General features: G+C 38.1%; 1 protein-coding gene across 12 annotated transcripts in view; it reads left to right on the top strand.

Moving 5' to 3' along the window:
- ptprt (protein tyrosine phosphatase receptor type T) overlaps positions 1–23028 on the top strand; it is a 412332-nt gene that overhangs the window by 54861 nt on the left and 334443 nt on the right. For all 12 annotated transcript variants that reach the window (XM_035943149.2, XM_035943147.2, XM_035943148.2 and 9 more), the window contains exon 2: positions 13969–14094. In XM_035943149.2, coding sequence (XP_035799042.1) covers positions 13969–14094 — 126 coding nt within the window. The remainder of the gene's footprint in view (positions 1–13968; positions 14095–23028) is intronic.

The raw sequence follows: 23028 nt of genomic DNA, 5'->3' as shown, positions 1-23028 counted from the left end.
CCCCCCCAACAATGAAGCCACAGCAAACTAAACACTAGAATCGAACTAATAGCAGTTTATTAAAAAGTCCAAATAACTAACAGCTGAGTTGATCTATGATTCCCTAAATGGTCAGGTTGAATACGGCTAGTTTTAACCTGGTTCTTATTCTACACCAGTCTAAGTTTGAAAAAAATAGGTCCTGCCTGGTTCTGTTTACGGATTTGAGAGTTCAGTTTGTGGTGAGTCAGACTCCTGATAAACAGACCTAGTTAACTGTTCTGTCAGACCATGTTAGACTGAAACCTTCCTGGGTGGTTCAGTTTACAGTCAAAGGCCAGACAGGGTTAACTCAACTTCCGATTGTGTGTATTTGTAGTTTTGTGTGTACAGTATATACTTAAATGTGTGTTTTTTCAACGTGTGTGTGTGACTCGGGAGAGGTTAAAGTGTGTTTTGGGAAGTGGAATGCAATTACTGCAGCTCGAGGAGGGGCGCCCTTAAATCGAATCAGCTGTGTGTGCTTTTGAAGAGACGAGGAACTCCTTCTTTTGTCTGCTTCGTCAACTTCTTTTCCACTAACTCGCCGCGACCGACTGTCATTGTAAACAGGAAGCTTGTGTTTATGTGGCTGCACGTCTTCCAGTCTTTCCACAGCCACCTCTCCGTCCAAACCGATCGATTCAGACGCATTTGCAGACACTTTGTGTGATTGTTGTGTGCTGTCGTTTGTGCAGCGTTTCTCGCCGTGTGTTTGTCTGTGTGGCAGCCGGTGGAAGTGATCGGTGGCGATGCCGTTTTCTGTGTTCTTCCATGCAGAACTAAAGGTTTCAAGGCAGGTCCCCTATTGATTCATGTTGCACATAATTAAAGTCACAGTGGACCCTTCAGGAGAAACACTTCCTTCCCTTTAAGACTCGGAAACAAACCAACACTCAGCAACACACACTGGAACGACAACTCTTCACTCATCATTTGTTCACTTATTTGTTTGGTCACTTCTTTTTTCACTCACTTTTACATTCAGTCACTTACTTGTTTGTTCATTCACTTGTTCACTCATTCATTCATTGTTCAATCAATCACTCACAGTTGTTTGCTTCATTACTTGTGTTTTTTACTCCTTTGGCCAATTCTCACCAAGTCACTCTTTTGTATGTTCACTCATTCACCCACTCACTTGTTAACTCACTTTTTTCACTCATTTCTTTTGTCCTTATAGTACTTGCACTCTTGGCAACAGAATCACTATTCTGTGTTGTTCACTCATTCATACATTTTCTCCCTGATTCCTTAACTCACTCTCATTCATTTTGTCACTTCCTCACATGCTTCCTCGCTTCTTCCTTTACTCACTCATTCACTTCTTTATGTTCACTCATTTAGTGACTTACTTCTTTACTGACTTACTCAGTCATTCACTTGTTGCTCACTCAAGTCACCCACAGCAGTTTATTTTCTCACTTGTGTTGTTTGCTTACATGCCGTTTACTCTTTTACTCACCTCTCACTCCTTCAGTCACTCCTTTGTTCATTCACTTTATGTCCTCACTATGTTGGTTAGCTGAACACATACACATACATACGTATATTAACAGATAACTCAATCGCTCGTTCATATGCTCACTTTTTTGTTCACTCATTTGTTTAGTTACTGGTTCATTGCTGCACTCGCCGTCTCATCAACTGAATCACTATTGTGTTGTTCACTCATTCACTCACTCTCTCATTTGTCATGTCACTTGCTCATCTCGCTCACTGGCTGGTTTATCACTCTCTCCTTTGTATGCTCTCGCATTCACATCTTTATACTCACTCACTCACTCACTCACTCACTCACTCACTCACTCACTCACTCACTCACTCACGCCGGTTCACTCATTTATATTTATTCTTTAACCAGCTCTCACTCACTTACAGGTTCACTCCCTCACTCCTTTGTATTTTCACTCAATCTCTTGCTCGTTCACTCAATCACTTGTTTGTTTTACTTCACTGTTCACTCACGTTGTTTGGTCACTTACTCAATGTCACTCTCTCTTTCTCAATCCCTAAAACACTCATTCAGTCATTTTCTCAGTGATTCCTTCACTCACCTCACCCACCTGTGATTCACTCACTCGCTCACCGGTTGGCCCATAGTCTCACTCTTTATCACTCACCTTTGTTCACTCTCACATTTATTTGCAGTCACTCACTAACTCTCTTTCACACTTATGTGTTCACTCAGTTACTCACTCACTCATTCGTCGCTCACACTGAATTACTTTCTGTCTTGTGTTTTTTGCTCACATGCTGGATTTACTTATTTGTAGATTTTTTTTTATTCACCTCTCACTCACTTTCAGAACACATAATACAAACATTTCCCCTCAAATCACATCGCAGAACCACACATTTGAGTGTTTTTTTTCTTCTCCCCACCACTACCTACCTATTCTCCTTCAGGTGTTACATCTTTAACACCTGCATTCCAGCTTTCTCTCCCACTTTGTTTCGGTTTCTGTCAGTGCTTGTTTAGTTTCCGTTGCCCTGCCGCTCTCATGCAAACACCACAAATCTCCATGAAAGGCAGACCCACAAAAACACACGCGACCCCCGACCTTCATATTTCGGTCGAACTTGGAACTCGTTCTTTGTGGGAAAAATAAAAAATAAATTGATTTAGCATACATTCGGCACTTCTTTCTCTCCCCGTCGGCTTGTTTCTTTGTGGAAAAACTGGTCGGATCATAACCCCGCCGAGCTCTTCTGCGTATAAAAACACATAATCTGTAACCCCTCGGAAATTACTTGAACCTGTTTCATTAAAGCACTTGTGGATGGTTTCTTGTATTATCTGTTTCTTCGGTAAACATCTCATTCTCTCGCCTCTGCAGACAAACACAGTGACGCAAAACCTCTCGACTCTGGCCTCTTTCTTTGAGTCAAGTTTTGGTTGTAGGGAGGGGGAGCTACTTCACCTTCACCGGAGCCGAAAACTTCATGCATTTTAAAACACACTTGAGATCCAGTCGCTGCAGCTGTGTGCGATGCTAACGAGCCTCCTTTCTCTTATTATCCCGGCTTATTGGGGTGGCAGTAATGGCATTTAGATGCTTAGTGAGTGTGTTTGTTCGCCTCGGGGTGTGTGTGTGAGAGAGAGAGAGGACGATGGCATATGTTGGCATATGGTTTTAAATGACTTAATGAAAATATTTAAAGATACTGGCATGTTAGCTGGCAGTGGATTTAATAGGAGTTAACTACAAGACAAGATGGCATGCATGCATAAGACTGAAAACACTTACTAAAGAAGCCCACAAATACATATTTACATACATATCTATGTAGAGTCACACCTGTGTGCATATATGCAAACGCAAAGTGAGCTTTTAGCACACATGAACTCACAAATACATCCCAAAGCACCAAATTAGCTCGTTAAATTGGAACACAGTCGAATAAAAAACATATATATGAATGTTTAAATTGAGGAATAATATGAAGAGGTGTCAAAATAAGTATAAAATAGAGCCTGGATAGTGGATTTTTAGAGTTGTATCTCCTGAAAATGACCTTCCTGGTCAAGTAAACTACTTTTTGTTTTGACCCATTCCTGCCGATTCAGTTTGTTTGGGAGGCATTAAATATATTTCTAATAAATATATTTTTGCCTTTTTCCTGCATTCTTACTGTTGGTCCTTTTCAGTCAGCCAAGATGGTACAGAAGAATGAGAAGAAAAGTGTCAAGCATGTTGCAAAAAGGTTACATTAAAAACCAAACCCAAGCTTTTTGATGCATAAACTGAAGCAAGCAGTCCAATTGAACATATATTTGTGTATATTTCTATATGAAATATCACACCTGTGTGCATACATGCAAGTGTAAAGTGAGCTTTTAATACACATGAACTCACAAATGCACCCCAAAGCACCAAATTAGTTCATTAAATTGGAAACAAAGGTAAGAAAATACATAAACATAAAAGTGCCATATTACAACACAAATAAAGGGGAAAATAGAGCCTGAATACAGGAATTTCAAGAGCCTTGTCTACTGAAAATACATTTTTGCACAAGTAAACTAGATTTTCTTGGTAATAGTTGAGGGAAATGCATTTTTTCTTTGATTCAGTTTGTAAGGTATTAGATGCATTTCTGATTGACATGTGCAGGTAGAAAAGCAAAAAGTGCAACTTTTATCTCTGTAGAAGTATCACAAAATGAAACACTGAAGTAGCTACAACTCCAACTTCTTCACTGCTGATGCGGTAACTGCTCTGCACACAAACACGAGGCGACGTACCCTCGGTTCGCCTCCACACACTGGAGCAGAGTCACTCTCAGGATCGGTAGATGTTATCTAAGTGAGCAGTAAACAGACTCTTTAGAGCCGGTCGCCTCGGGGTGCCTCCCTCTGGTTTGTGGCTCCGTGGGTCCTGTCGCACTGCGTTAGCTTTGGCTGACATGAAAGCCTCTAATGGCTGCTATCGGCGCCTCGGGGGAGTGGGAATCTTAACATTGAGAAAGACGAAGGATTCTGCTGAAATAAGTGTTACCATGTGCGTGCGAGTGGGTTATTTCAGGGTTATTTTTCGCCGCTCTTGTGGGGGTTCGCTTCGCCGTATCCGCATGGCATGTGAGTGTTTGTGGACGGAAGCCAGGTTTGCTTGCATAATGTGCTGATATATAGAGTTAAACTGATCCGTGTCGTCTAACCGTGTGGCTAAATGGACCAGATAGGACATCAAGCAGAAGAAGTCGGTTAGAAATGCCTGTTTGCCCGATAACCTATTTGCTTAATAAAACTAAATATTCATGAGTTTAGTGCAGTGATATTGTAATATCATACAGCAGCAGTAGACTGTCCTACACATTATATTTGATGCGATTAAATGCTGTGATGCACTTATGTAGATAATATAAATTAGGCGAAAATGTGACCTGACAAAACAATTACGAAAGAAAGTGACTTTGAGGAAGAAAGGTTTTATACAAGTTCTTCAGAAGAAACTGGAAAAAATAAATAGGGATATCGGATTTGTGCAAATATCCAATGTTTTTTTTTTTTCTCTCATTTTGACCCACTGCCGATGTAGATGTATACATTTACATATGTGATCAGACTCCGGCCCTGATGACATCCATAGGTCATATACAATCACAGTCATAGTGCCAGCTGGCGGATATTTTGCATGTCTCGCTACGAAACAGGAAGTGCTGTCTAACTAGCCTGTACATACTCCAATCTGCTTCAGACTTTACATGTGTGATCAGAGTCAAAATGGTTCAATAGCACCACCTGGAAAATTTCAAACGGGAACTACAGTTTGTACGTGTCGCCTACAGCTATGAAATTTGGTAGGCGTAAGTAACTCATCAAGACGCACAAAAATGTAATTGACTACCACACCTAAAACACAACAGTCAGCCATTTTGAATTATGTGTCATATTTTGGACCAATTTTTGCACATGTTCAAAAGCTATAAACTCAAACTAGGTAAGGATGTACAGAAGGTTTGGGTGATCAAAGTTATTAAAATGCTCCATAAAAGTCTGAGGGTGTGGAAGTGGAGGCCAACGGAATTTCGACAATTCGCCATGACACAGGAAATGCTGTGTAACTGGCCTTTACATGCTCCAGTGTGCCTCAGACTTTACATGTGTGATTAGACTTGGCCTTGACAACATTCACAGGCTGATATACAGTCACAGTCATAGCGCCACCTGGTGGATGGACAGGAAAGTGCTGCGTAACTAGCCTGTACATGCTCCAATCTGCCTGAAACTTTACCTGTGTGATCAGAGTCTGGCCCTAATCACATTCATAGGCCAAAATACGCTCTCAGTCACAGTGCCACCTGGTGGACATGCATGGATTTGCTGACTAGCAAGGATGCGAGGACCCGACAAATGCTGCTTGCAACTTTAATTTCTCATGTAATGCCAAGGCTCTCTTCTAGTTAAAAAAAAAAAAAAAAAATTAATTTTCCTACCTTTATTGTGATGGTCCACTGGCATGTGCAAATGTAAAATATAACACTTTTCAAATGTACACATTAATGTAAACAAGCCATGTCTATTTTTTACCTTTACATGCTGTTAATATTAATAAGATTAATGACTTTCACAGTATTCAACAGTAGTCTATTCATAATGTATAATCAGCATATCTGACATAAATAAATGGATGATTTGTCCTTACTTGATGTTGCAGAGAGAAGAGCCACTATATATATTTTTTTACAGTGTCATGTCCTATTTAATGTAAGACATGAAAACATAAAAGCCTTAAAGGTTTAGATACTCTGAAGCTTAAAATAACATGGGAAGTCATGATATATATTTAAAAAAAAGGTATAGGGTAAAAATTACACAAAAACTGTTTAAAAATGTCTTATAACCACTATTTTCTTTGGTTTTACCCATACTGGAGGATCTAAAATCCATATAAATAGACCCACAACAGCCTCAATGTACAAAAATATTGTTACAAAAAAGTATGCTATTTTAAAAGTGTGTTTACATTTTTGTGTACTTTGGGTTACTTTAGGAAAAGTCATCCAAATTTTAAGCTGATACTATGAAATTTAAAGTCTTTTCCTGCAATCAAATTTCAAAATGGGTCAAATTTGACCCAAACAGTATGTAAAGGTTCATGCAATTTTAATTTCAAACAACACTTTACATTTTAACTGATGTTTGTTTTTGGCCAATATTTCAGTTTAAATAAAAGCACTGGTTATTAGCATTCCTGAATGAGTCAGATGTTTGGCATGTTTCAATTTTTTATTATTTTCAGTAAATTACATGAATTTAAAAACATGCTACTTGTTCTCTGATCCTCTGTCTATCTAGCCTTGAGCAATGTCCTTACATGTCGTCGACAATAACGACATTTTAATGATTTTCTGTCAGAGTTTGTATTTGTGTTTAGTTCCAAAAATTGTTTTTTGGTCTCCACAATTATGAATTAAGAATAGGTCTTGCATCGACGGTCCCCTATTGTCATTATCATTTTCTAAGAATAAGCTGTAAATTCAAATCCATCGCTCAAAATGAGTTTTAACTTAATTTGCTTGATTTTTTTTTTCAATTTCAAAAGTTTGCTCTTACCTTTTGAAACGGGTGTAAAGTCGTCACTTGTCCCCTTCACAATCATCAACATGATGTGAGAAAAGTAATTACCGTTGCGCTTATTTGACTTGACTGTTTTGTTGACGGCAAAACAAATTACACCTGAACAACGAGTCCCTGCAATTTCTGTGTCGGCTATTAATTTGTTGACGATAACTACCACTGTTTTAATTGAAAAGTAAAGTCAAATTAAGAGTGAAAATATCATCAGGACTCTTAAGGGGAGACTTGGAATCACTCAGTTGGAAAACAAGTTAGAAGCACAACAATGACCAAAGACTTTTTTGTTACTGGAAAATCGTTTGATTTTAGAGCAGCAAGTCTTGAATGCAATTAAAAGAAAAACAGAACTTTTTCATGAAATATTCATCTGAACTGATGAAATGAATGTTTTTTTTGACAATTATTTTGTTTGGCATGTGAAGAAAACATGGTGAAGAGGTCATCCAAGACATTCAAAGAAAATAAACAATGATTGGAGAGGAGTCAGCGTTAGAGTTTTGGTTGCTTTATTTTAATATTACCAAGTTTTAACTTTTCATCTAGTTATTTCTCCTTTTTTCTCATGTCGTACTCCATCTTAGGGAGTAGAAGCAACGTTTTGTACATGATCTAAAATCAGCACACCAGTGAGAAGGCAGGGATTAAGTGGTTAAGTTAAGAGTGAGATCATCTTCACAGTTAAACCTCTGCTGACTGTTGAAGGTGGGAGGAGAAACATCCTCTTACAGGAAAGAACGACACTTTGTCTCCCTTCCAGTAACACTATCATTTAAAAAGGGATTCTGTCACAGGAATGAGGTTAATCTGTGTCGATCATTAGCCTTAAGCTCAACTTTGGTGATATGCAAAGTGCTGACCTTTGACAGATCCAGAGAGTGCAAAAGCCGACGACTAAAGTGTTGCAATTTAAACACATTTAAGAGACAGGAGTTGACGGTACAAATGTATAATTTCAGTTCATTATGTTGCTGTTAACCCACTGAACTAGGCGTTTTTTTGCTCATCTCACATCTTCTTTCACTGTGGGTTCATTTTTTATTGCTATTTAAAGTCCTGCACCACTGTGGAAACAACACAACCATGAAGAAGAAGAGAGAACTTCAACATGTGCAGCATTTTTCCAAGTAGGTGCAAACAACAGTGGGTCGAAAATGGTAGCGCTACATACTATCAGTATTCTATGACCTACATCTTTAAGTAGTTTCCGTCTCCTATCTTTTCTGTGCAAGCACAGCCTGCAGTTCATCCCAGTTCAATCAGATTCCCAGATTTTTTCCTCACATGGCTGTTGGTTGCAGCTGGGTCAAACATGGCTTTTCTGTTGTGCCATGAAGTGTAGAATTTTGAGTTTTTTGCAGAATCTTGTTACTCTAATCGTTTTATTTTTGGCCAGTTTTTTTTTGCAATGGATTATATAAACTAAAGTGACAAAATTTCTTGATTTTTAAGCTCAGATTTGGTTAAGTTTCCTGATGGAACTGCACGTGACATATGATTAGTTCAAGGACCATCAGAAAAGAATTTGTGGCACAGTGACATATTCCCTGTTTGAAAGCAGGTTAGCAGTTACTTTACAAGCTATTAGTTGCTAATCAAGCCTATAGGTTGTCAATACAACAACGGGATTTTAGAACCCTCCTTAGGTTTTTGTTAGAATGTAATAACATCTGTACTATTAATTGGAAACATACAAAATGTGAACCACAGCTTCCATTTCTCTGAAGATTGTCTCTAAAAATGAGTCAAAAATACATGAAAAAACTCACTGAGCAGAGTGGTGATAATGCAGTCATGGTTTTAGTACAATTTACGCTGCACTGGGAGTGTAACGCTGTCAAGAAAAAAAACGTGGGCGTTACAATAATGACTTTATAATGACTCCCTTTCAAAAATAAGGGTGTATTAAGACAACATTGTTTCTTGGACAACTGCGTAAATTAAAAAACAAAAAACAAAAACTGAACTTTGAACTGACATAAATGTCTGGGATCTGCAGCTTGCACAGAAACATGAAAAGATGAGGAAGTTGCACAATAAATAAGCAATAAAGAAAATGTTATACAGATTTATGCAAGTGTGGATGTACCTTTACCTCTTCTGAGAGCTGCAGACTGTTTTGCACATGCAATCTTTGCTGTTTCCACATTGTAGGTCAGATTTTAGCAACATACTAGCTTAGCTGTTTTCCATAAGAACCACCTTGTGCGTGTGATATCATTCATGGCAGTCAGCAGAACATCTCACATCTTCAATCGCCATTTCACATTTTTCTGATTCATTTTGTTGCCATTCGCCAAACTGTTGTCTTCACACCAGCTGATGGAAACTCAGCAGATTTGCATTATAATGTTGATAGTTGTATGGAAACACTGACAAGTGGAGATGACAGAGCGACAAACAGAACAGCAGTGGAGGATTTTTTTTTTTTTAAAGCTGCCAAATATAAACAATAAGGCAAATGTGTCCTCATTTTTTTAAGCGAACTTCTCCATAAATATTGATAAAGGCGGGCTACATGTGCTGGATGTCATGTTTGCGTGTATAAGCAACGCCGTCGTCTTATCAATATTTCATCGTATCACAAATGTTAATTAGCAGAGATGAAGGGATTCTGCTTGTTTTGGTGTCACACTAATATTGTATGCACACACCCCTGCAGTCACAACTCATACAAGTAGGTATACATACACGTTTACTCACTTCACACACACCAACCAGCGGTATGTTTTCATTATGGAAATTAGTTTTTTCCCGAACACGGGACATGTGTGTAATGATGTTTGTGTGCTAGGGGAAGGGAGGTGTTGTACTGATTTTCAAAAACTAGATCGGGGGCACGCTGAGAGTCTGGCCTACCGCTGTGAGCCACTTTTCTCTGGTCTTAAAACTGCAGATCTGATATTGAATATTGATAGATCCCCCCACAGGCCCACCCTCCCCCGCCTGTTTATAGCTCTGTTCTAATGAGATCACTTTGATTTCTTTTATTTCTAATGAGATCACCGAACAACGAGGGGGCGATAAAGGCTAATTATCTCAGTATTGATTAATTTATAACAGCTATTTTCATATCTGTAAGGAGAAAAAAAAGTGTTTTTCTACTTTTCACCCATTGCTGGAGGTTGTTTTTCAAATAGAACACTTTTTTTTTTTCAAATTCTGCTCCCAGTTGATGTAAGTCTTGCTTGAAGAGGCATAATCAAAGCTTTTACCATATATTTCTTGCAGACTGCCGTTTAGATTATACGTGTTTTAACAGAGAGTGTAGGAAGGTAGCAGGAGCTGGTCTCAAGGCAAAATGAGGAAGAAATAGTTCACTTTTTTTTGCATCTGAGATTGTGTATCATGAAAACTGTGTTACCGGTGCTTCACAGTGTGATCTTCTTGATTGTGCAAGTTTGAAAATTTTGGGTCAAACTGTGTTGTTCAAGCAAAACAAGACTAGTAGTACATGTATACAGGGGGTCAATCATTTCAATGCTTCCCACAGTTGTGTATTTTATCAATCTTACGATGCATTCTTGTCACGTTAAGTTGTGTTTTGAGAATCAAGCCATCATATTGGAAGCTCCTTATTTGCATAAAGTTGAAGTTTAGGCTACTTTTTGCAAATCAGGGGTGTCTAACTGCAACTCAACGCTTCTTAAAACTCACGACAAGCTTTGAAATCAAAAATTGTTGATGTAAAATAAAGACAGATTCAGCCACTGCATGTCTTATTTCTTGCCTCAGAAGTTGCCTGAAACACCTTTTTGCTGTTTTGTTGAACAAGCTAGCTAGCCCACGAGTGAAGCATTCGTCCGATTAGGTTCAACCAGTGTTTGGATGGTTGTAGATGTGGGTGATCTTTATTGGTTTCCTGCACCTATCATTCAGTCTGTTTTGGGAATGCATAGTTGTACGACCAACAAGTATCCAATGCTGGGGAGCAGAATCACCCCTCATATACGAAGACTCCCCTTTGGACATGTCCCATAAGAGTTTAAAGCCTTTTTCAAAGTTCTGGTGCCACTATAAGTGCTAATGCTAATGTCAACATGCTTACAACTCAGACTTGGTATCAATAGATGTTCATTTTCAAAGGACTTTGCATGGAGCTGGGTCCAAAAACTGTCATCAGCACAGACCACCTTTGCTGAAAATCAAGTTTTTTAGCTTGTTAACATATACATATGGTGTTTTTTATATACTGCGAGATGCATTATGAGCAAAATAAGCAGTAAACGTCATTGCTGAGCATTTCTGCCGTGAAGATGCAGTGCATTGATGGCTTCTTGGGTTCTATACTTGCTCTCAAATTGCAGGATGGGAATCGGTTTAACATCAGCTCCAACATTGCAGCTTGACATCTAGTAGCACAGAGTAATTTAACAGTATTTGAACAGAACTGTAGGTGAACTGGCGTGCTGGAGATGCAGCAAATGTGGAGAGAAGGTCGGACAAAGTTGTGGGAACTTGATAGATCTGCACAATCTAGAGGAAGCATCAGTGTTAGAGTGCATCTAAGCCATTTTTAAGGCAGAATAGGAATCCTTTTCGTGGAGAAAAAAGCATCCAAATGTGCAACTTTGATACACAGAGATGAGTTTTTAGAGGTTAAATCTATTAATCAATGAAATATGGCTACTATTTTCACATAAATACCAACCAAGAAACAAAATCTCTGGATTCCCTGTCAGTGACAGTGGGAAGGAACGAAAAAACCCCTGGGGTAGGGAGGGGAAAAAAAAACTCTGACAGAACCAGGCTGAGGGAAGGCGGCTATCTGCCTTGACCGGTTGGGTGAGATGATGAAATCACACCACACCAAATGCAATATGTTACATGAATACATTTTTTTTCTCCTAAACTTTCGTCTAAGCACTGACAAACACTTTAATTATATCTGCTTCAGAAACTTTAACTCCCACCTCATGACTACTAAATAACTGCAGTTAAACGCTGCCATTAATACTTCAAAAGCCTAAACGAGTGCTTATTCTTTGGCTCTTTTGTAGTCGATTTGAAAAGACGAGAAGTTTCTCTTTTGTTTTGATCAGGTCTAAACTGAAATACGCAATCTCAGGAGACGGCAGCAACAAAGAGGCAGACCAAAAAAAAAAAAAAGCCTTAAAAAGTATAAGTGATTTCATGAATAAGGCAGTGACGTGCGCCCATTCCAAATACTTCAAAACAAATTAAAATGGTTGTGTGTCAAAGCATATGTCTAATTAGGGGTTAGTGTGTGCGGATGGCGCTCGGGGCTAACGGAGAAGGCTAATGCGGTGGAAAATGTGTCTTAGCTGGGCCATGAAATAATGATGAGACACTGTGACTTAATCATGTTGACACATTGAGCTTCCTCTTCATCTGGCCCTCGCTCTCAGTTTTTCTTGTCTTTCTTCCTCACACTCTTCCTCCCCTGCTGCTCTCTTCACTCCTCTGATATGCTGTGACGGCGTCTGTCTTGCGCAGAGCTCTTTGAATCCAGCCCGATAACTTAATTAGTATTATATTGTTCACAAAAAAACCAAAGGCTGTTTTCAAACCTCATTGAAGTGATTGAAAATGCGGCCTCTAAAAACACACTGTGCCGAATATAATTATAAATACGGTAAATAAATGCGGTTTATTATGAGTTTTATTGCTTTTTTTTTTTTTTTTATTCCATTTATGGGCCTCTGTTGGTGGTGATGATAAGGGATGTTTGGAAAAGGACACACAGTTCTTGTCTTTTTAAAACAGTGCAATACAATAAACCCATTTAAACATTTAGTGTCATTTATTGTCATTTTATGTCTTATCTGTGTAGTTTTTTTTTCTCATTTTTTGTTGTGTTGTGTCTTGTGTTTTTTTATGTCTCATTTGTGAAATTTCGATTGTGCCTCTTTGGACACACTTTCTTCTCCGTTCTATGATTTTGTGTCTTGTTTCTGTTATTTTGTGTCTTATTATTGTCATTTTGTGCCTCATTGGTGTTGCTTTGGAGCAATTTTTTTTGTGTTGTTTGTGTCCTTTTATGTCTCGTTTTTGTTTTGTTTCTCATTTGTGACATTTAGCTTGAATCTGCAGTTTTGTCTACTTTCTGTGTCTCGTTTTGTCATGTTCTGTCTTACTTTAGTCATTTTGTATCTTGGTTTTGTTCTTTTCTGTCATGGTTGTGTTATTTTGTCCAATTTTTTGTTGTTTTGTGTCATTCTGTGTCCTTCCTCATGTCAATTTCTCTAATTTTGTATCTTATACCATTTTGAATCTTGTTTTAGTTATTTAATGTCTTGTTTGTGTTGTTTTATCTCATTTTTTGCTTGGTGTCTCGTTTGTAGCATTTTGTGTCTCATTTTTGTCATTTTTTAACTATTTTTTTTTTTTTGTCAATTTGGATCTTGTGCGTCATTCTTCTGTCATTTTTTGTCACACTTTGTCGTTTTGTGTCCCGTCTGTGCTATTTTGTCAAAGAAACCAACAGTGTACTACATTTTGTTATTTAGTTTATTGTTTAAAGATCATCCAAGTGCAACACAATAAACCCGTTTAAACAGATCTTACACTGTTACATTTGTGACAGACTAGTTGCTTAAGGCATGTTTGCTGCTGAGAAAGAGAGACTGACTTGTCATTTTGACCAAACCCGGATTATTAAAAGCCACTTGCTGTTACCACCAGCAACCACCGCTGTCACCAAAATCAATCAGGTTTGAAATCTTAATGATCGCAGCCTTTGCTGCCACATCCATTACCTTGTTTATCTGCTGTCTTTTGTCTGGCGGCTTTTAGTAACACACTCCATATCAAAAGGTCGCCTGCATTTTCCTCTGAGTGTTAATCAGAAGTTCAATGAAAAGTTGTGTAATCTGTAAATTCATGCATGTTTTTGTCTTTCCGTTCAGGTGGCTGTACGTTCGAAGAGTCGTATAGCAGCTGTGGATACAGCGTTTCTCTAGGAACCAACGGATTCACTTGGGAACAGGTCAACTCCTGGGAGAAACCCACCATGGACCCTGCACTGCCCACTGGTAGGGTTCTACCGATGTTCCATTTCAAGCCTTCTATGTAGTTTTTAAGCAAAAAACAAAATTACTCTTCCCTTGCAATGAAACTGCATACTCAATTTAAAAAAAGTCATTTGACACTGTTTACATCATAGGAAACAGGGATAAAAGAGCCACAAAACCCAAGAAAGAAGGTAGAACAGGAAGAAGGAGGCATAAACCAGAAACCAGACTGGTATTCATTGCATTCTATGGTGGACGAGAGTTTCAGACTTATATTTCGTCTTCTCTCATCAGTTATCACAGACTTTTTGGTTAAATTTCGGAAAACAACAAGCTTTTGTTTGTTCGGTTTTACATGTTAGAAGCTTGGTTAAGGTTTGGGTACCAAAATTATGTGGCTAAAGTTAGGAAAAAGATCAAGATATGGGTTAAAATATGACCCTGATACTAGATGTTTGAATTTCTTTTCCATTTTCTTTGCTACCAGAGTGACAATTCTCACCAAATCATATATATGATTGGGATGGAACAACGGTAAAGCAAGAAAATAAAAATAATACTTTGATTAAAAACAGATTTACAAATCAGCATGATCCTGCAGAAAATACCTAAAAACATGATTGAGAATGCAGTTGAGTTGTATAATTTAAGTAATTCTGTTGAGACTGGGTTGTTCTAAGGCACAGTAACAATCCTTTTCACATTTTAATGTTGGCATCATGACTGATCAGATGAAGTTGGGTCAGGTTTGTTCCAGACAGTTTCATTTGTTGTTGCATTAGGAAGACAGAATCAAGCTCTGTGTGATATTAAATCATTCTAATTTGTCCAGTCGCTGCCCATATTTCTCATTAGCTTTACTTTGAACTTTTTAATAACAAGAATCAGGACGTTATTCCAGGGAAAACAAAAAGCCACATCCAAACCTAATTTGTCCTCTTTTTTGGCCTTTATTTCAAAATGTCTGCATGAATTAGGAAGACAAAGGATTATTTTTGCAGGTTTCTCTTTGTGTTTTTGATATAGAAACATCCAAATATGTGTGTGTGGTGTTTGCAGGCTCAGTACTTTCAAAAGCAAATTCTGAATGACAAAGTGATTGTCCATATCTTTGAAATGAGGCTGCTGTCATTAAGTGTTCATAATTTTGTCCAGTTTTATGTCAGTAATCAGAAAGCAAATACAGGCTTTTATTGCGTTCAGTAGACATTAGGAGTGGTTCATCACTTTATCAGCATTTGAGCTGCAGTTGGCTGGTCGATTAGCTTATGATAAGTCCATATGTTCTCATCCAGCCAAATTCTTACTGGTCAAACAATCAGTGGTATGAGTTTTTTTAAGGAGAAAAGCTCTCCATCAGCAGCCTGCAGGCCCGATTTATAATTTTTGGCAGTGGCAGAAACAGACTTCCTGTGAACATGCTAACGGAGACGGCTAGGTCTAACTTATTTAACGTTTTCTGAGCGTTTGCTCAAAGGTGACTGTAAACTGAGGGACACTATGTGGAAGAAGTCTTCAGTGTGACTGCATGTTGATCAAATGGATGACGAAAAATTCAGATGTGCAGCGAACTTGTTACTCATAATTCCTTTAAGGTTAGCATGTAAGGTCATGTGGTTGACTCAGTTAATGTACGTGCAGGTTTTTTTCCCCCATGAACATTGGTACAATTCCAGCTTAGTCTTGTTTGTGTTATTTTGTCTTGGTTTGCGTCTCACCTTTGTTGTTTTGTCTTGTTTTATGTCTCGTTTTTGTCATTTTGTGTCTCACTTGTGTTGTTTTGTGTCTCACTTTTGTTGCTTTGTCTATCATGTGTCTCGTTATGCATCTCGCCTGTGTTGTTTTGTCTTGTGTCAGTTTTTATGTCTCATCCATGTGCTTTTTTGTGTCTCGTTTGTGTGATTTTCTCATTTCTCTTTTGTGTCTCATTTGTGAAGTTTAATTTGTGCCTTTTAGTGTGATTTTATCTTGTTTTCTGTCTCTTTTGTAGTTTTGGTTCTTGTCTATGTTGTTTTGTGTCTCGCTTGTGTCTCGTTTCAGTTGTTTTGTCTTGTTTTTTGTCTTGTTTATGTCATTTTGCGTCTCGGTTGTGTTATCTTGTCGCAAATGATGTTGATTTGTGGCTCACTTTTATCGCTTTGTGTCTCATATGTCTCATTTCATGTCTTGTTTTTGTGGTTTTATGTCTTGTTTGGGTCATTTTTTGTAACATTTTGTTGTTTTTAGAATCTCATTATTGTTGTTTGCACTTCGTTTGTCATTTTGGGTTTTGCTTGTGTTATTTTGTCAAATTTTTTGTGTCTTGACTGTGCGGCTGCATTTTTGTTAAAACAGATGGGCAACAAAGTAGAGTTTGCTGTTTTAAGACCGTCTAAAACTTCCAATCAGTTGGTCAAAACGCTGGTCTGAGTTCAGCTGCCTACAGCTTGAGGTCACCAACACCCACATTTTTTTTGTAATACCACATCTTCAAACGTCATTTTCAAAGTGCAGTCTATAAAGTTTAACATCTCAGACACTTTCCTCTCTGCATTAGGAGAAAAGGTTGTTGCCTCCTCATGTTCTTTTTATCTCCTCCGTCCATCTGACTTGGCAGACTGAGCCGACAGATCGTGACGTGAACCCAGCTGAGTCCTTCTCAACTTGTCAAATGCCAAATGGCAATCAGACGTCCGTCGATCTGCTTTTTTTCTCTGTCTCGCCCACTTTAAAGCACACATGCTAATCCCACACGCTCTTCATCACACTTCCTGTCTCCGGCGTTTTTTCCCCTTCCTACGTTTGTATCCTGAGTCACCTTCTTCTACGTTCTCAATTCATTTATTTGACTGACACGACCATTTATCAGAAGCGGTATTACCAAAGCAGCATTAAAATTCACAGCTATGCAAATTATTTAAAAAGCCAGTGAGGGCATTTTCTCTCTTTTTTTCTCTTCTCTTTCAGAGTGGATAAATCTGCCATGATGTTGAATATGTTGTTAAGATCCAACACAGGCTGAAATATGCTTTCACTGCTTTGAGGGTTTCATGTAGAGAGGAAATAAGATTGAGCTGTTTGCTAAGTATTCTTTTTTCCTTCCGGATCCTAATGTTGGTGTATGTTAATAATAGTTTCAGGCCATTTACTTCGTTGTAACAAACTGTCCTGTAAAATGACAGCCTCTCTAAAGTAGAATATGAGGTAATACTACAACTAGACTTTATAGTAGTTTACAGTATTTATATTGTAATTAACAATAGCTGTAACTGTAGTCTTGCAACTTTTTTGAGTCATGTTATATCCCATTTTTCTTGTGTCTCATTTGTGCCATTTTGTGTCTCGTTTGTGTCATTTTGTGTTGTTTTTATGTCTGACTTGTGTTGTTTTGGCTCATCCTTTATTGTTTTGTGTCTCGTTTGTGTCATTTTGTGTCATGTTTGTGTTGTTTTATGTCTAGTTTTTCTTTCGTGTCCCACTTGTGGCATTGTGTTGATGTGTCTTTGTGACAGTTTTGTCATCTCTCTGTCATTTTTTTTTGTATTTTTTTTTACATTTGATATCATTTATCTTCCTTTTTTTGCATTTTTTTGTGTCTCACTTGTGTCTTTTTGTCTGAATTGGTTTTTGTTTTGTGTCTTGTTTAAGTCATTTTGTGTCTTTTTTGTGTTTATTTGGCACATCTTTTGTTGTTTTGTGGCTCATTTGCACCATTTTGTGTCCCCGTTTGTGTCATCATATATCTTGTGTTGATTTATATCTAGGTTTTATTTCTAGTACCATTTGTGGCATTTTGTTTGTCTCCTTGTGACTTTTGTCGTCTTTCTGCCAGTTTGTGTCTTATTTGTTTCATTTGTCTTCTTTTTTTCCCTTTTTTGTCATTTTATGTCTCACTTGTGTCCTTTTGTTGAGGTTTTCTTTGTTGTTTTGTGTCTCCTTTCTGTTGATTTTTTAAAAATCATTTTATGTTTCATTTGTGTCACTTCACGTTTCTGTGTAAGAATTTGGTTTCCTTTCTGTGGTTTTGTGTCTCTATTTTTGTCACATTGTGCCTCATCTTTTTTTTGCATGTCTTGTTTGTGTCATTTTGTCACTTAATTTTCTTTTGTATCTAGTTTTTGTCACATTCTGTCTCTTATTTTGTGTGTGACTTATGCCTCTCTATGTCTTTGTTGGTAGAGTTTTATCCTGTTCTGTGTCTCATTTATCTTGTTTATGTCGTTTGTTGTCTTGTGTTTGTCATTCTGTGTCTCACTTGTGTAACTTTGTCTCTCATTTGTGTAATTTTGTGTGTCATTTGAGTTGTTTTGTCTATTTTTTTTGCCAGTTTTGTGTGATTTGGTTTGACCGTTTTGTCTCCTTTGTGTTGGGATTTGACTATTTTCACAGTAATTTATTGCAGCATGTGAATGCTCTCGGATAGAACAGGCCCAGGACAGAGATTTAATCCACAGTACTGAGTTGAAAGTGTACGTATTGTACAAAAGAAGCTCTATCAATTCAAATTAAGTACATGCAAAGCATCATTTGACTCAGATACACTACAAGGTGCCCAGTTTTGTTGACAGCTTGGTTCTGTATTGGAATGAAAGGCAGGAGACACAGACTTCACCAAGGCTCTGATGACATAAATGAATTATTCACAAGTTCAGTCATTCATTCAGCTGTTCAGCGGTGATCACAACCGAGCAGCAAATCTCTGTGTTCTCCTTTCTCTCTAATCACCATCATGATCGTCCTCATATTGTAGCCAGCGATCCTATAACTCCCCCTACTTACTTCTCCCTCCTTCACTCATTATCTCTCCGTCACGTCAATTACTGCTCCCATACATCATCTTTGTCTCTGACATGTCGGTGGTGGTGGAGTCAGAGATCCGTCAGCGTCCACTCACTGCTGAGATTTCGCACCAAAGATCTGATACGATTGAATGGGCATGAGCGCCGTGCCCGTCCATCTCAGTGTGTACGTCTCATGTCAGTTATCTGCCTCATCCATCGTTGTGGGAGGCGGTTGTCGGGGGCGATAGTCATCATGGCCCAGAAGACCTTCTCATCATAGACAAATAGACAACTTATCAAGTGCACGCTGCCCTGACAGCTATAGATCTGATAAGGCAGGACAAGAACAAATTGTCTGTCAGTCTCTTTGTCTGGCTCATGCTGTTAGTCTTTTTTTTTTTCCATTTCGTTAAATCTACTGGTGCTCAAACTGGACCTTCAGATGGTTTTATGAAAGTATGAATACTGTACTGCATCAGTGCACAGGTGTTATCGTCCAAATTGAAAAATGAGGCTTCTTAGTTATATTTCACACATGCAAACCGTGTATTAAAGGGAAAACATGCACTATCATTCAAAAATGTGGGGTCTTTTAGAAATGTCCTCACTTTTGAAAGAAAAGCAGTTTTTTTTCAATGAAGATAACATTAAATTAATCATAAATACAGTCTAGACATTGTTAATGTGGTAAATGACTATTCTAGCTGGAAACGACTGTTGTTTAATGGAATATCTCCATAGGGGTTCAGAAAAACATTTCCAGCAACCATCACTCCTGTGTTCTAATGCTACATTGTGTTAGCTAATGGTGTTGAAAGGCTAATTGATGATTAGAAAACCCTTGTGCAATTATGTTAGCACATGAATAAAAGTGTGAGTTTTCATGGAAAACATGAAATTGTCTGGGAAACCCCAAACTTTTGAACAGTAATGTGTAATATTTCATCATTTTTTTTCTTCAGCTTTTTACCAGTTTTTCTAGAGTTCAGCCAGAATTCTGCTTCTGAATTCTGCATGCATTGTCTGTGCAGGGGTTATTCATATACATTTAGTTTCCTTTTTGTAGTAAATTAATAATAATAGATAAAACACTACTACTAATAATAACTTTAATTGGCACTGCACCTTTCAAAAACAAAGTTAAAAAGTGATTTGCAATAAAGCAAAAGTTAAATTTGACAAACAATGCAATAAATTCAACAAATAAGCTCTGAAGCATGCAAAAAATAGATAAAAGTTAAGTCAAGTCTTTCTTTTTTAATAATTTGCACATTTCTTCTAGTAAAAAGGATAATTTGTTTTCATTTCCCTTCAGCTGTCTTTATGTGGCATAAAGCTATTCTCTCTGTAGCTTTGTGGAGATTTTTTTTTTTGTTCACTGTTTATATACAGCACAAAATCATGTCCTGTATTGGACAGCAAGGTCTCATTAAATTTCAAGATTCAAGAGTTTTTATTTGGCACATGGTCAAACAGTCTGTTCAGTGAAAAGCAGTGACAGTTCCTCCAGATCACAATAAGATATAAAGAAGATTCTTTACAAACATCATGAGATTTCAATGCTACATTTTTCTACATTAAGTAAAATACTGTATATTATAACATAGATGCTGCACAAAACATTGCTTAAACGCACACACAAGATGTATTCCTTGGAATTTCCTAACAAATGTAAGCATATCTGATTAGATCATGCACATGAACTACATCTGTAAGGGTAAATTTACAACTAACAACCTTTGAATATGCATGACTTTGCTGCCAAATATGAATTTTACCAGCAGCAGACTGTTAGATCAAAGCGAGCAAAGCTGAGAGATTTTTTTAGTAGAACCTGATGCAACATGCAACTAATCCAGCCAGCCACTCGGATAAATAAATCAATCGATTGGTTGCCAGAAGTCTAAACATGATAAAAATACTAAAGAAAGAAAGGACACTAGCAGAAATAAACCTTGCATGACTGCATCATATGTATAAAAAGAGAGAACATCTATTACATCAGTAATAACTGTGAAGAGTCTTTACATGCAGTGAATCAGCCGTAGCAACAATTTAGTCTGAACGTAACTCTGTAAGCTGCAGATAAAACTCAATTTAAAAGAAGAGGTGGAAGCGTCTGTTCTGTTTTAATGCGGCTAAATATGAAAAAAAGAGGTTCTTCAAAGTTCCAACAGCTAAAAATGGGATAACGAACACGGCGGTTGTTGCGAGTAGATTGAACACATCAAAGCGTTCAGTGAAAACAAAAATAAAATACAAGTTTAAATGTTGAAATTTTGAAGTGTATGCAAGGTTCAGACATTTCCTATGCATCCCTTGTGAATTTAAGCTCTTTGTTTTCTCAAAGCTGTGTCATGTTTTAGATGTTTTTCTTTCGTCGATGTAGGTACAGCGAGTACATGTATGCAGAAGGCAAATAAGCCTCTTGCTTTTGTCGCTTTGCCTCCATTATCGACACAGTTATCATATAATCCTCTTCCTCGCCTCACCTCTGTAATATTGATGCGGTTGATACGGTTGTCATAGAGCGTAACCAGCACTTGACAGCTTGTAGATGTGACAAGATTGGATTGGCACCGTGGCTCCATCCATCTCCGCCTCCCTCCACCTCCATCTAGACACTGTTGTCGAACAGTCTGTAGTCGTGACAGCCCATAGATCTTGGGGTTTGGCGTGATTGGATTGGAATAAGCACTTTAACTTCTTCTTTCATCATTTCTGTATCGACACGATAATGATATAATCCACACCCCTGACAGCCTCACAGATCTGACAAGATTGGACGAGCTTGAGTGTTTTTATACTTTTGATCACTTGTGTTTAAACCCGATGATCTTCCACTCCGGAGAGTTCATTAAATGAATGGTGTTTTGAATGTATGCCAAAGATAATCAAGCAAATGCCAATCACCTGCCCAGCCCCCTAAAACACACATACATATCTTGTATCTAAACATGGATTAGCCTCTACATTTAAGCCATTTCCCTAATACTGTGTTGGCTTCTGGGGTGTCCTGTGAGGCCTGGAACCAGGAATTATCAGATCCTTTGGGTCCTTTGGGTTACCAGTGGGGCCGCCATGGATCAAGCTAGTGCTGACACATCCGTCCTACATTGGGATTGAGATTTGGGGAGATTGGGGGCTGGGTCAGTGTTTTGAGCTCAAGCTTCTTGAGCCATTCCTGAGTGGTATTTGGGAAGTGGTGGGGTCCATTCTCCTGCTGAGGGAGCTTTGGTTAGTCCTGTTGTAAAGGAGGACTATGGTTAACCTGCAACAATGTTTGTGTCAAAGTAGCATCAAGAATGAACTCCAGAACTAAAAGTTTCCCAGAACATTGCTTTTTAAGGAGATGATCAGCGTTATTCACTTCATGTCAGTAGTTTGAATTGTTTTTATATTATTGTATGTCTTCATTTTAGATAGATTGATCGGTAAATTATTCATTTGCTTGGAGAAATTCAAGGTATTCAGTAGCTCACACATTACATTCAAGAAAAGTAAGGAAACCAATGTGTGATTAATGTGCAGATTGTATTAGTCGAAGACATACAGTGCAAAAAGGACTGGTGTTTACAATACAATAAAATTTATTGCAGTGATTGCCTCAATTTTGTCCACCATAAATGACTGCATTCTAGATGTTTCTCACCTTTACTTGTGGTCATATTACTGTGAAGCCTGTCTGATAAACACTAACAAACGCACACTTCTGGTTTTCCTGCATGAGCTCTGAATATCACTTCTCAGAGCAACAATATACATAAGTCAATACAAAAAAACCAACTGCCACCCAAGCAAATTTATTCTATTGTCAAAGTCCCGCAAACCTCCAAATAGCCAAGAGAAAAGAGGTTTTTGGCTTTTTTTCTCCCCTTCTCCACCTGCTTCTGCACACATTCACTCATATCTCTTATTACCTTCAAACCCCAGGCTGAGCGAGACAAACTCACACAAGCAGCAAACATCAGACATCAAAGCCGGTCGATGTTTTCAGCAGCCATCAACACGGCCACTATCTGAAACGTGAAAAATGATCAGAGAGAGAGGGAGTGAAGGGGGGAGTTAAAGTGAGAAGGGGAAGATAAAGAGAGAGTGGGAAAAAAAAAACAGCACAAGGAGGGTAGAGAATTTAGAGGATGATGGAGAGCAGTGCATTAATAAATAAAAACATTGAGGAAAAGCACCATCTCCA

This window comes from Amphiprion ocellaris, chromosome 5 (assembly GCF_022539595.1).
Source record: "Amphiprion ocellaris isolate individual 3 ecotype Okinawa chromosome 5, ASM2253959v1, whole genome shotgun sequence".
Lineage (NCBI taxonomy): Eukaryota > Metazoa > Chordata > Actinopteri > Pomacentridae > Amphiprion > Amphiprion ocellaris.
This window is presented reverse-complemented; position numbering and strand designations above follow the sequence as displayed.